This window comes from Salvelinus sp. IW2-2015, linkage group LG4q.2 (genome assembly GCF_002910315.2).
Source record: "Salvelinus sp. IW2-2015 linkage group LG4q.2, ASM291031v2, whole genome shotgun sequence".
NCBI lineage: Eukaryota > Metazoa > Chordata > Actinopteri > Salmoniformes > Salmonidae > Salvelinus > Salvelinus sp. IW2-2015.
In genome coordinates, this window is record NC_036843.1 from 21,221,688 (window position 1) to 21,236,073 (window position 14,386).

General features: G+C 44.2%; 1 protein-coding gene across 1 annotated transcript; it reads right to left on the reverse strand.

Annotated features, from left to right (window-relative positions):
* Positions 1–8,663: 8,663 nt before the first annotated feature.
* On the reverse strand, positions 8,664–14,276 carry sptssa (serine palmitoyltransferase, small subunit A). Its single transcript, XM_023986908.2, has 2 exons — positions 14,113–14,276; positions 8,664–9,328 (listed from the first exon to the last, which is right to left on the reverse strand). Exons 1-2 carry the CDS (start codon positions 14,213–14,215, stop codon positions 9,225–9,227), a joined length of 207 nt encoding a protein of 68 aa, XP_023842676.1. The 5' UTR covers positions 14,216–14,276; the 3' UTR covers positions 8,664–9,224.
* Between the last annotated feature and the right edge of the window lie 110 nt (positions 14,277–14,386).

Consider the following 14,386-nt stretch of genomic DNA (forward strand, 5'->3'; position numbering starts at 1 on the left):
TTGGCTGTTTCACACTGTTTGTTTGTGGGTGATTGTCTTCRGTGTCTGTGTCTGTGCACCACACGGGGCTGTTTTCGGTTTGTTCGTTTTATGTAGTCTATTCCTGTTCGTGAGTTCTTTCGTGTCTTTATGTAAGTTCCATGTTCAGGTTTCGTCTACGTCGTTTGTTATTTTGATTATTTCAAGTATAGTTCGTGTCAGTGTTCGTCGCTTGTAAATAAATTAATTATGTCATATCACAACGCTGCGCCTTGGTCGAATCACTACTCCTCCTCTTCGTATGAAGAGGAATTCCGTTACAGAATCACCCACCAACCTAGGACCAAGCGGCGGGGGAGAGCTCAACAGAGCAACCAGGACTCGTGGACTTGGGACGAAGTATTGGAGGGAAAAGGACACTGGGCGCACATTGGGGAATATCGCTGCGCTCGTGAGGAGATGGAGGTAGCGAGAGCCCAACAGCGGTGGTATGAGGAGGCAGCTAGGAGACGTGGCTGGAAGCCTGAAAAGCCCGTGAGTACTACCCACAAATTTCTTGGGGGGGGCTAAGAGGTAGTGGGCCAAGGGCAGGTAGGAGACCTGCGCCCACTTCCCAGGCTAACCGTGGAGAGCGGGAGTACGGGCGGACACCGTGTTACGCAGTAGAGCGCACGGTGTCTCCTGTACGTGTTCATAGCCCGGTGCGGGTTATTCCACCTCCCCGCACTGGTAGGGCTAGATTGGGCATTGAGCCAGGTGCCATGAAGCCGGCTCAACGCGTCTGGTCTCCAGTGCGTCTCCTCGGGCCGGCTTACATGGCAAACCAGCCTTACGCATGGTGTCCCCGGTTCGCCTGCATAACCCAGGCGGGCTATTCCACCTCGCCGCACTGGCAGGGCGACGGGGATCATTCAACCAGGTAAGGTTGGGCAGGCTCAGTGCTCAAGAGAGCCAGTACGCCTGCACGGTCCGGTATTTCCGGCGCCACCTCCCCGCCCCAGCTAGTACCAACAGTGCCTACACCACGCACCAGGCTTCCAGTGCGTTTTCAGAGCCCTGTTCCCCTCCACACACTTCCCTGTGGTGCGTGTCTCCAGCCCAGTGCCTCCAGTTCCGGCACCACGCACTAAGCCACCTGTGCGTCTCCTGAGTCCTGTATACACTGTTACTTCTCCCCGTACTAGTCCTGATGTGCGTGCACTCAGCCCGGTGCCACCAGTGCCGGTACCACGCACCAGGCACAGAGTACGCTTTGAGAGTCCAGTGTGCCCTGTCCCTGCTCTCCGCACTAGCATGAAGGTGCGTGTCCTTAGCCCGGTGCCTCAGTTCCGGCACCACGCACCAGGTCTACAGTGCGCCTTATCCGGCCAGAGCCATCCGTCTCCCAGCGCCATCTGAGCCATCCGTCTCCCCAGCGCCATCTGAGCCATCCGTCTCCCCAGCGCCATCTGAGCCATCCGTCTCCCCAGCGCCATCTGAGCCATCCGTCTCTCCAGCGCCATCTGAGCCATCCGTCTGCCCAGTGCCGTCTGAGCCATCCGTCTGTCCCGAGCCATTAGAGCCGCCCGTCTGTCCCGAGCCATCAGAGCCGATAGTCAGTCAGGAGCCGCTAGAGCCATTCGTCAGACAGGATCTGCCAGAGCCGCCAACCAGACAGGATCTGCCAGAGCCGCCAACCAGACAGGATCTGCCAGAGCCGCCAACCAGACAGGATCTGCCAGAGCCGCCAACCAGACAGGATCTGCCAGAGCCGCCAACCAGACAGGATCTGCCAGAGCGCCAACCAGACAGGATCTGCCAGAGCCGCACCAGACAGGATCTGCCAGAGCCGTCCAGCAGGACCAGCCAGAGCCGTCCAGCCAGGAGCTGCCAGAGCCGTCCAGCCAGGAGCTGCCAGAGCCGTCCAGCCAGGACCAGCCAGAGCCGTCAGCGAGCCATGACCAGCCAGAGCCAGCCAGCCAGGATCCACCAGTCATTCTGGTGTTGCCCCCCATTCTGGTGTTGCCCCTTAATTTAGGTGGGGTTATTTGGAGGTGGTCATTTTGAGGAGGCTACGGAAGCTGGGATTGACTATGGTGGGGTGGGGACCTCGTCCAGAGCCTGAGCCACCACCGTGGTCAGATGCCCACCCAGACCCTCCCCTAGACTTTTGGTAGTGCGTCCGGAGTAGCACCTTGAGGGGGGGGTATGTCACGTTCCTGACCTATTTTCTGTTGTTTTGTATGTGTTAGTCGGTCAGGGCGTGAGTATGGGTGGGCATTTCTATGTTTTGTGTTTCTATGTTTAGGTCTTGTAATCAGCCTTATATGGTTCTCAATCAGAGACAGGTGTTTGACGTTTTCCTCTGATTGAGAACCATATATAGGTTGGCTGTTCACACTGTTTGTTTGTGGGTGATTGTCTCCTGTGTCTTCGTGTCAGTGTATGTGCACCACACGGGACTGTTTTGGCTGTTCGTTCGTTTGATGTAGTCTGTTCCTGTTCGTGAGTTCTGCGTGTAGTTGTAAGTTCCATGTTCAGGTCTGTCTACGTCGTGTTTGTTATTTTGTAATTTTCAAGTGTTTTCGTGTTCATTTCGTATTTCAATAAATATCATTTATGTCATCATACCTCGCTGCGTGTTGGTCCGACCCATGCTCCTCCTCGTCCGAGGAGGAGCAGATTTAGAACGCCGTTACACAAACAGCAAGCAATGCAGGTGTAGAAGCACGGTGGCTAGGAAAAACTCCCTAGAAAGGCCAAAACCTAGGAAGAAACCTAGAGAGGAACCAGGCTATGAGGGGTGGCCAGTCCTCTTCTGGCTGTGCCGGTGGAGATTATAACAGAACTATGCCAAGATGTTCAAAATGTTCATAAGTGACAAGCATGTTCAAATAATAATCATGAATAATTTTCAGTTGGCTTTTCATAGCCGATCATAAGAGTTGAAAATAGCAGGTCTGGGACAGGTGGCGGTTCCATAACCGCAGGCAGAACAGTTGAAACTGGAATAGCAGCAAGGCCAGGTGGACTGGGGACAGCAAGGAGTCACCATGCCCGGTAATCCTGACGTATGGTCCTAGGGCTCAGGTCCTCCGAGAGAGAGAAAGAAAGAGAGAATTAGAGAGAGCCAAGATTTTCAAAATGTTCATAAATGACAAGCATGGTCAAATAATAATCAGGAATAAATATCAGTTGCTTTTCATAGCCGATCATTAAGAGTTGAAAACAGCAGGTCTGGGACAGGTAGGGGTTCCATAACCGCAGGCAGAACAGCTGAAACTGGAATAGCAGCAAGGCCAGGCGGACTGGGACAGCAAGGAGTCATCATGCCCGGTTTGCCGTGACGTATGGTCCTAGGGCTCAGGTCCTCCGAGAGAGAGAAAGAAAGAGAGAAGAGAGAATTAGAGAGAGCCAAGATTTTCAAAATGTTCATAAATGACAAGCATGGTCAAATAATAATCAGGAATAAATATCAGTTGGCTTTTCATAGCCGATCATAAGAGTTGAAAACAGCAGGTCTGGGACAGGTAGGGGTTCCATATCCGCAGGCAGAACAGCTGAAACTGGAATAGCAGCAAGGCCAGGCGGACTGGGGACAGCAAGGAGTCATCATGCCCGGTTTGCCGTGACGTATGGTCCTAGGCTCAGTTCTCCGAGAGAGAGAAAAGAAGAGAGAACGAGAGAATTAGAGAGAGCATACTTAAATCACACAGGACACTGGATAAGATAGGAGAAGTACTCCAGGTATAACCAACTGACCCTAGCCCCCCGACACATAAACTACTGCAGCATAAATACTTGAGGCTGAGACAGGAGGGGTCAGGAGACACTGTGGCCCCATCAGAAGAAACCCCCGGACAGGGCCAAACAGGAAGGATATAACCCCACCCACTTTGCCAAAGCACAGCCCCCACACCACTAGAGGGATATCTTCAACCACCAACTTACAATCCTGAGACAAGGCCGAGTATAGCCCACAAAGATCTCCACCACAGCACAAACCAAGGGGGGGCGCCAACCCAGACAGGAAGATCACATCAGTAACTCAACCCACTCAAGTGACGCACCCCTCCCAGGGACGGCATGAAAGAGCACCAGTAAGTCAGTGACTCAGCCCCTGTAATAGGGTTAGAGGCAGAGAATCCCAGTGGAGAGAGGGGAACCGGCCAGGCAGAGACAGCAAGAGCGGTTCGTTGCTCCAGAGCCTTTCCGTTCACCTTCACATCCTGGGCCAGACTACACTCAATCATATGACCTACTGAAGAGATAAGTCTTCAGTAAAGACTTAAAGGTTGAGACCGAGTCTGCGTCTCTCACATGGGTAGGCAGACCGTTCCATAAAAATGGAGATCTATAGGAGAAAGCCCTGCCTCCCGCTGTTTGCTTAGAAATTCTAGGGACAATAGGAGCCTGCGTCTTGTGACCGTAGCGTACGTATAGGTATGTACGGCAGGACCAACTCGGAAAGATAGGTAGGAGCAAGCCCATGTAACGCTTTATAGGTTAACAGTAAAACCTTGAAATCAGCCCTTGCCTTAACAGGAAGCCAGTGTAGGGAAGCTAGCACTGGAGTAATATGATCAAATTTCTTGGTTCTAGTCAGGATTCTAGCAGCCGTATTTAGCACTAACTGAAGTTTATTTAGTGCTTTATCCGGGTAGCCGGAAAGTAGAGCATTGCAGTAGTCTAACCTAGAAGTAACAAATGCATAGATTAATTTTTCTGCATCATTTTTGGACAGAAAATTTCTGATTTTTGCAATGTTACGTAGATGAAAAAATCTGTCCTTGAAACAGTCTTGATATGTTCGTCAAAAGAGAGATCAGGTCAAGAGTAACGCCGAGGTCCTTCACAGTTTTATTTGAGACGACTTTACAACCATCAAGATTAATTGTCAGATTAACAGAAGATCTCTTTGTTTCTTGGGACCTAGAACAAGCATCTCTTTTTTGTCCGAGTTTAAAAGTAGAAAGTTTGCAGCCATCCACTTCCTTATGTCTGAAACACAGGCTTCTAGCGAGGGCAATTTTGTGGCTTCACCATGTTTCATTGAAATGTACAGCTGTGTGTAATCGCCATAGCAGTGAAAGTTAACATTATGTTTTCGAATTATATCCCCAAGAGGTAAAATACACTGCCCAAAAAAATAAAGGGAACACTTAAACAACACAATGTAACTCCAAGTCAATCACACTTCTGTGAAATCAAACTGTCCACTTAGGAACAACACTGATTGACAATAAATTGCACATGCTGTTGTGCAAATGGAATAGACAAAAGGTGGAAATTATAGGCAATTAGCAAGACACCCCCAATAAAGGACTGATTCTGCAGGTGGAGACCACAGACCACTTCTCAGTTCCTATGCTTCCTGGCTGATGTTTTGGTCACTTTTGAATGCTGGCGGTGCTCTCACTCTAGTGGTAGCATGAGACGGAGTCTACACACCACACAAGTGGCTCAGGTAGTGCAGCTCATCCAGGATGGCACATCAATGCGAGCTGTGGGCCAAGAAGGTTTGCTGTGTCTGTCAGCGTAGTGTCCAGAGCATGGAGGCGCTACCAGGAGACAGGCCAGTACATCAGGAGARGTGGAGGAGGCCGTAGGAGGGCAACAACCCAGCAGCAGGACCGCTACCTCCGCCTTTGTGCAAGGAGGAGCACTGCCAGAGCCCTGCAAAATGACCTCCAGCAGGCCACAAATGTGCATGTGTCAGCATATGGTCTCACAAGGGCTCTGAGGATCTCATCTCGGTACCTAATGGCAGTCATGGATGGAGGTAGGGATTTGGACTTGTGATTTTACTTAATTCTCTGTATTGGCCAATGATTATAATGGCGATTCTTATTCAACCATAAAGACATACATTTGGCTACCAAAGATGCGCAGGGAGAGAGAAACAATAGCCTATGTGAACTTTGATTTTATAATCTTAAATGTAAAGCAGATTTAATTTCATCTCCCTAATCATAAGAGCCATTTAAAGAACAATGCACATGATCATGGATTAATAACATAACTCTTATCAGAAGGGATTTTGGACCTGAACTGCCTTGGTTCTAAAAATGTGTTTCATTTCTTATATTCAGATGTGATAAATGTATTCCTCATTAAAGCTCACAATATAAAATTATGCATAAATTGTAAGAGGCCTTATAAGAGGCCTTATTATATTTGGAGGCTATTTATACAATAAAACAACTAAATAGAATACTTGAAAAAGACTGAGGATGATTTGACAAATTCTCATAACATATTTTCATTCCTGAAAATCTGTTTTAAACTGCAGTGCTATGGATGAAATCTGTGTTTCTTAACTTTTGCATTCAATCACTATATAAATTAAAATGTACAACCATCCGAAACCTGATGTAGATAATCAACCCATATACGATTGACAGACAGGCTAACAGATCCCCTAAATTTTTCTGAGCTGACAGAAAGAATACTGTATTTGATTTCTGAGAAATGCATGCCTAGAATACGTGAGACTACCTGCTGCAGAGAGTAACACGAGTCCTGCTCTATAAACTTGATTTGGCAAGCTGGTACTTCTTGCTGAGTGTTGTGTCACAGAGTAAAAAACAGTGAAATATTTTCAAAAGATATATTAACTTCATTTGTCTTCATTGTAGACCTATGCAAGGAATATAGATTTAGGTCTTAGTTTGTCTCTCAAATTTCATATGATAAACAGTCAACAAGCAAAATAAAGTGGAGGAAACATCCAACAGATAATTGATAACAGAATGAATGGAGCATAGGACATTTGGGAACATAGAATAGAATAATATTGTGTACATATCCATAGCCTACTGTAGCCTACATGACTAAGACAGTCTGAGCACAACCTTATAGGATACATACACACTTTAAGGCTCTGGCCAAGAATTGAAAGTTGAAAGCAAGTCAGGATGGATTCTTCTGAGAAGGAACTGAACAGGGTTGTGGCCAGTAGGGCACACCATAGCAAAACGTTTTACAACAGAACACAAAAAGCTGTGTTCTTATCGTACAAGTTCAGGCAGTACCTCTCGGTTTCGAAATAGTTTTCTCCCTATACTGAACACGACCTAACACGACCAAGAGAGTGATGTGAAGGGTGAACAGGTTTTGTTTTCCACAAGCCTCCCTCACCAACAGCTGAACTGTTGCTTCAGCTCACAGGGAGCTTAATTCTAGTTGCAACGCTGGTGAGCTGAGCACTTTATTTACACTAGACCTGAGAGGAGCAGTACAAACTCCAGGCAACGTGCAGAGTGTGTACGTGAGAACATCATCACCCCCAAGCTTAAAAAGTAACCAGCTGCTATTTTAATTTCGAGCCTGTGCCAGTGTGTTGAATTTGGCCATTGGTTATTCCTTATTACAGCCACTCCCACCGACCTTTTGATTGACAACTGAGTGGCAAGCTAGGCATATGAGGAAATAATTTAAATAGTTATGTCATTGCCTTCACATCATTCATGATGTCATCTTTCACACAAACCAGATAAGATATTTATGTGACACAACACTAAATCTTTATTTCAACAATATATTGACTTTTAAGATGAAGATCACTTTAATGGTCAATTCCACACATGGACTAGCTGAAATTTGACTTCCCCTTCCCCTGCCAACATACTGACTCAACTCCAACCACTTTAATAATGGGAATTGATGGAAATGTATGTAAAAATGTATCACTAGCCACTTTAAACAATGCCACTTAATACAATGTTTACATACCATACATTACTCATCTCATATGTATATACTGTACTCTATATCATCTACTGCATCTTGCCATCTTTATGTAATACATGTATCACTAGCCACTTTATGTTTATATACCCTACATTACTCATCTCATATGTATATACTGTACTCTATACCATCTACTGCATCTTGCCTATGCCGTTCTGTACCATCACTCATTCATATATCTTTATGTACATATTCTTTATCCCTTTACACTTGTGTGTATAATGTAGTAGTTGTGGAATTGTTAGGTTAGATTACTCGTTGGTTATTACTGCATTGTCGGAACTAGCAGCACAAGCATTTCGCTACACTCGCATTAACATCTGCTAACAATGTGTATGTGACAAATAAAATTTGATTTAACCCCTCCAAAAGACACACATACATGTTTTGGAGAGGTCCGGGGGGGCTGCCACACTGGGAGCTGTTGTTGTTGTTGTGGGGGAGGGGGTTAAGTGCCTTACTCAAGGGCACAACAGCAGACAATGGCATCTAGGATTATATATCAGCAACCCTCTGGTTGCCAGCTCACTTCCCTTCCAATGTTTCCCGTCCGGTTGCTGGCTCGTCTCTCTAACCGCAAAGCTACCTTCCGCGCTTACCACCCGCTTCTTCCAAAGCAGAGTAACAGACAAGGAATCATGGAATCATGAATGAATGGCAAGTACCGTATTCCATTTCTTAGGATGTTAATCAACTATACTCATTTCTTACTCAAGACTTTTCTAGATGTACAGGAAATGGCAAAACAAGTTGGAGCCTCAAAATTCTCCACACGAAAGAGATTTATTTTAGAGCATGTGTCAACAGCAATGACACTTCAGAAACATTAACGTTTAAAGAAAAAAAACTGTTTGAGATTTAGAATACAGACATTTGGTCATTTTTGTTACATATATTAAAGAAAAGATAATGTCACAGTTAGCTTCAGCAATGCCCCCAAAATGTGGCTTTCCATCCTGAGACTGCTCAGTTAGTTTCATAACAAATATAACATTCTTGCTAACCAACATATCAAATCGAAAGTTTTACAGATATGTATACAAACTCATACAATTGTATATACGAATACGTAATAAAATATGCCATCCGGGGAAAAAGATTCTAATCACAATTGCAGGAGGGATTTAGAATGTCATAAAAAGCAATTTATAAAAAGGTACAGTGAATAATAACTGTGTATATCTGTGCAATAGGAAACAACAAAACCGTTACATTTGCTGTGCAAACTGCAAAGCAACTCAGTAAGACAACAATGGTTTAATGTCCTAGAACATCAGACGTGCCACTGGACTACTCTCTGTACTCCCCCCCACCCTGTCCAAGAACACTGTTCATGTTTCCATGATGACAAGCACAGAAAAAAATAGTTCCAGGAAATGGAATGAGATCCTCGTTCTCTCTCTCCCCGTCTGTCCTCCAGGTCCAGGTGACAGCCATAAAATTAAAATGAGAATTCATTCTAATTCCATGGTGACAGCAGTCACAGGCACGCCCAGGCTTGGGTACAACTCGTGTCATTGAACCATCTCAAAGTACTGTAGTATGGCCATGATGTGCTGAGGCATGAACACGTAGCCAGTGTACACAGCCATCCCTGCTACAGATATCAGGATGGAGTCTGAGAGAGAGGTTAAGGAAATGTACCAATACTTATAACTATTATTGACTAGGGCTGCATTCCAAACAGCCCTCAAATTAAGTGGACCGCACTTGCCCGGAAATGTGTCACTTGTTCGTCCCACGGTTGTGTTTTCAGTCATCATGGAACCACCGGTAGCTGTTGTGTGTGCTTTATATGTGCTACAGTCAATTATGATTGCATTTCATATCTTGGCTAGAAGACAACGCATCCGAAGACATCGAATACTAGCCATCCAACTATATCAGGTATATCGGAAATTACAATGTATAAGTGTGATGTCAGGGAAAGTTGTATGGGCAAGCTAACGTTTCCAAAAGCTAACCAAACCAAGAAAAATCCTTTTATGATACGTGTTTGAGCCGTCATGCATTAGTAGCACAATTTCTAACTTATTTACATTTGTTTTTACTAACACTTGTATGTTGACTTCTCCATATTAATGTTGGTTTTAAGTTTTGGCTGACTTTTCTTAGCAGATGTACAATCATCGCAAATTGAATTATGGGGCATTTCAGGCCCTGGAGTGAACATAATTGTACACTCGCAAACTCAATCAAAAACGAGGGCTGAGGGGCTTATGTTGCCAACTTCCCTTGCTTGGCTAATCATTTGGACCGACGACAAAGATGGCCACGGGGATTCCCCCAAGGGCAAAAGGCGAGGGTAAGTGGAGGAGGGTGTCTTGTATGTGTTTGAAACGCAGCCTAGGCCTTTAGTAGAACACAGCAAGCCACAGGTAAGCTAAATATGGTACACCTTCCTAATATTGAGTTGCACCTCCTTCTGCCCTCAGAACAGCCTCAATTCGTTGGGGCATGGACTCTACAAGGTGTTGAAAGCATTCCACGGGGATGCTGGGCCATGTTGACTCCATTGCGTCCTACAGTTGTGCCAAGTTGGCTGGATGTCCTTTGGGTGGTGGATCATTCTTGTTACACACGGGAAACTGTTGAGAGTGAAAAACCCAGCAGTGTTGCAGTTCTTGACACACTCAAACTGGTGCAACATACCCCGTTCAAAAAGGCACTTTTTTCTTGCCCATTCACCCTATGAATGGCAACCATACACAATCCATGTCTCAGTTGTCTCAGGGCTTGAAAATCCTTATTTAACCTGTCTCCTCCCCTTCATCTACACTGAGTGAAGTGGATTTTCAGCATCTCCATGTGAAATTATCAGATTTATATTTATTATTTAACTAGGCAAGTCAGTTAAGAACAAATTCTTATTTACAATGTTGGCCTACCCCGGCCAAACCCTAACCCGGAAGACGCTGGGCCAATTGTGCACCGCCCTATGGGACTCCCAATCACGGCCGGTTGTGATACAGCCTGGAATCTAATCAAGGTCTGTAGTGACACCTCTAGCACTGAGTTGCAGTGCCTTAGACCGCTGCGCCACTCGGGGGCCCCAAATATGCCTGGCAAAAATTCTTATACTTGCCAGTGTAACATAAACATTATCTCAGTTTGATATGGTGCTCGTGTATTAATGCTCATGTATTAATTCCTATATCTGCTATTAATATGTCATGTTTTGGTAATGGAGAAAAAAGCACATGGCTAGCTTCACAGTCGCCTGTAATCAGTAGTTATTACTTCTAACCCAAAAACATTTTGGGGGAGATTTTAATAAGACTACAATGTTGTTTGGTTTATTGTTTGAACAGTCACTTAGATTACATTTGCTTATCGATGCAAAATAGGGTACTTTGATGCATAGCCTATAGATTAGAGGTCGACCGATTAATCGGAATGGCCGATTAATTAGGGCCGATTTCAAGGTTTCATAATAATCGTAAATCGGTATTTTTGGACACCGATTTGGCCGATAAAAAAAATTTTTATTTTTTATTTTTTACACTTTTATTTAACTAGGCAAGTCAGTTAAGAACACATTCTTATTTTCAATGACGGCCTAAGAACGGTGGGTTAACTGCCTTGTTCAGGGGCAGAACGACAGATTTTTACCTTGTCAGCTCGGGGATTCAATCTTGCAACCTTACGGTTAACTAGTCCAACACTCTAATCACCTGCTTTACAATGCACTCCACGAGGAGCCTGCCTGTTACGCGAATGCAGTAAGAAGCCAAGGTAAGTTGCTAGCTAGCATTAAACTTATCTTATAAAAAACAATCAATAAATCAATCAATCATAATCACTAGTTAACTACACATGGTTGATGATATTACTAGTTTATCTAGCGTGTCCTGCGTTGCATATAATCGATGCGGTGCGCATTCGCGAAACAGGACTGTCGTTGCGCCAACGTGTACCTAACCATAAACATCAATGCCTTTCTTAAAATCAATACACAAGTATATTTTAACCTGCATATTTAGTTAATATTGCCTGCTAACATGAATTTCTTTTAACAAGGAAAATTGTGTCACTTCTCTTGCAACAGAGTCCAGGTATATGCAGCAGTTTGGGCCGCCTGGCTCGTTGCGAACTGTGTGAAGACTATCTCTTCCTAACAAAGACAGCCAACTTCGCCAAACGGGGGATGATTTAACAAAAGCGCATTTGCGAAAAAAGCACAATCGTTGCACGACTGTACCTAACCATAAACATCAATGCCTTCCTTAAAATCAATACACAGAAGTATATATTTTTAAACCTGCATATTTAGCTAAAAGAAATCCAGGTTAGCAGGCAATATTAACCAGGTGAAATTGTGTCACTTCTCTTGCGTTCATTGCAAGAGTCAGGGTATATGCAACAGTTTGGGCCGCCTGGCTCATTGCGTACATTGAAGGTTGTACAATGTAACAGCAATATTTTGACTTAGGGATGCCACCCGTTAGATAAAATACGGAACGGTTCTGTATTTCACTGAAATAATAAATGTTTTGTTTTCGAAATGATAGTTTCCGGATTCGATCATATTAATGACCTAAGGCTTGTATTTCTGTGTGTTATTATGTTATAATTAAGTCTATGATTTGATAGAGCAGTCTGACTGAGCGGTGGTAGGCAGCAGCAGGCACATAAGCATTCATTCAAACAGCACTTTCCTGCGTTTTGCCAGCAGCTCTTCGCAATGCTTCAAGCATTTAGCCGTTTATGACTTCAAGCCTATCAACTCCCGAGATTTGTCTGGTGTAACCGATGTGAAATGGCTAGCTAGTTAGCGGGGTGTGTGCTAATAGCGTTTCAAACGTCACTCGCTCTGAGACTTGGAGTAGTTGTTCCCCTTGCTCTGCATGGGTAACGCTGCTTCGAGGGTGGCTGTTGTCGATGTGTTCCTGGTTCGAGCCCAGGTAGGAGCGAGTAGAGGGACGGAAGCTATACTGTTACACTGGCAATACTAAAGTGCCTATAAGAACATCCAATAGTCAAAGGTATATGAAATACAAATCGTATAGAGAAATAGTCCTATAATTCCTATAATAACTACAACCTAAAACTTCTTACTTGGGAATATTGAAGACTCATGTTAAAAGGAACCACCAGCTTTCATATGTTCTCATGTTCTGAGCAAGGAACTTAAACGTTAGCTTTCTTACATGGCACATATTGTACTTTTACTTTCTTCTCCAACACTTTGTTTTTGCATTATTTAAACCAAATTGAACACGTTTCATTATTTATTTGAGGCTAAATAGATTTTATTGATGTATTATATTAAGTTAAAATAAGTGTTCATTCAGTATTGTTGTAATTGTCATTGTCATTTTTTAAATCGGCCGATTAACTTCTCTAGGGTAGGGGGCAGCATTCGGAATTTTGGATGAAAAGCATGCCCAAATTAAACTGCCTGCTTCTCGGGCCCAGAAGATATGATATGCATATAACTGGTAGATTTGGATAGAAAACACTCTAAAGTTTCCAAAACTGTTAAAATAGTGTCTGTGAGTATAACAGAACTGATTTGGCAGGCGAAAACCTGAGAAAAATCCATTTGGGAAGTAGTTTTTCTTTTGGTTTTGTATGTTGCTGATACCCCCCCCTCTTCTAATTTCCTTAATTTTGTGGCTAGATTCAAATACTTTCTGTGGCACACACTACTGGTCAACATGAGCTACCAAAATGACTCAGAAGTGTGCCAGGCCTTGCAGTCCCAAGATAAAAAGGGGGGGGATTTCAGCAGGCAAGAAAGTAGCCTTGCCGAAATCCCCCTTTTTCTAATTTCCTTGATTTTGTGGCTAGTCAAATACTTTCTGTGGCACACACTACTGGTTATTACACACGCGCACTTCAGCCGTTCCCTAAAGGTAATATGCAAATACATGCAAACAACTCCTTGGTTGTTTTGCCTACTATGATTAATTTGTTCCCATTGGAAACGACAAACTGCGGTCTATCGTGGGTTAGTTATAAAAAAATCTTTAGTCAACACATTCACGATCGTATGCCAGATAAAGCAAATGGAATGAATATTTGAAATACAGATGGAGACCAGAGTTCCACATATCGCGAGAGTTGCGCAAACACGCATTTTTACAGGTGCGACAAGGCCCTACTACCTGGCTGTAAAAATTCGACCAATTTCACCACACTACACTGTCCTAGGGCGGACTAGTACGGTTGTCCATCAGCAGTAATAGTTTATTACTTTGTAACGACTCGAAATTATAGCGCAAGGTGTAGCCGACTAAACGCTAAGATTTACCATACTAGTCCCCGCTCAACTACATTGAAAAACATTGAGTTCAGTCGACTACGTAAGGTAATTAACTACAACACCTTGCCTATCTCAGGCTAAGATACCCAAGTAGCCGAGTTATTTTCGAACCATTCTCGACCCAAAAAGGATACTGAAGATTGCTCTCTCCCAAGGTTCCAACATGTATAAAGCCGTGACGAGAATATACTGGTAATACAACCAGGAGATTTTCTTCCAGACATCTTCAAACGCCATAACTTTACGTCGTATTCTCTCTTCTTTTTAATGATCGCCGATTAGTTCCTGGTAACAATGACGTTTAATCACACGTTTTTCTTTGTCAACCAATCACGAATACCATGAAAAACGACGCGCAAAGGGGAGTTCCCACTTCCTTTCCTGTACCGACTCCTCAGATTTCAAAAG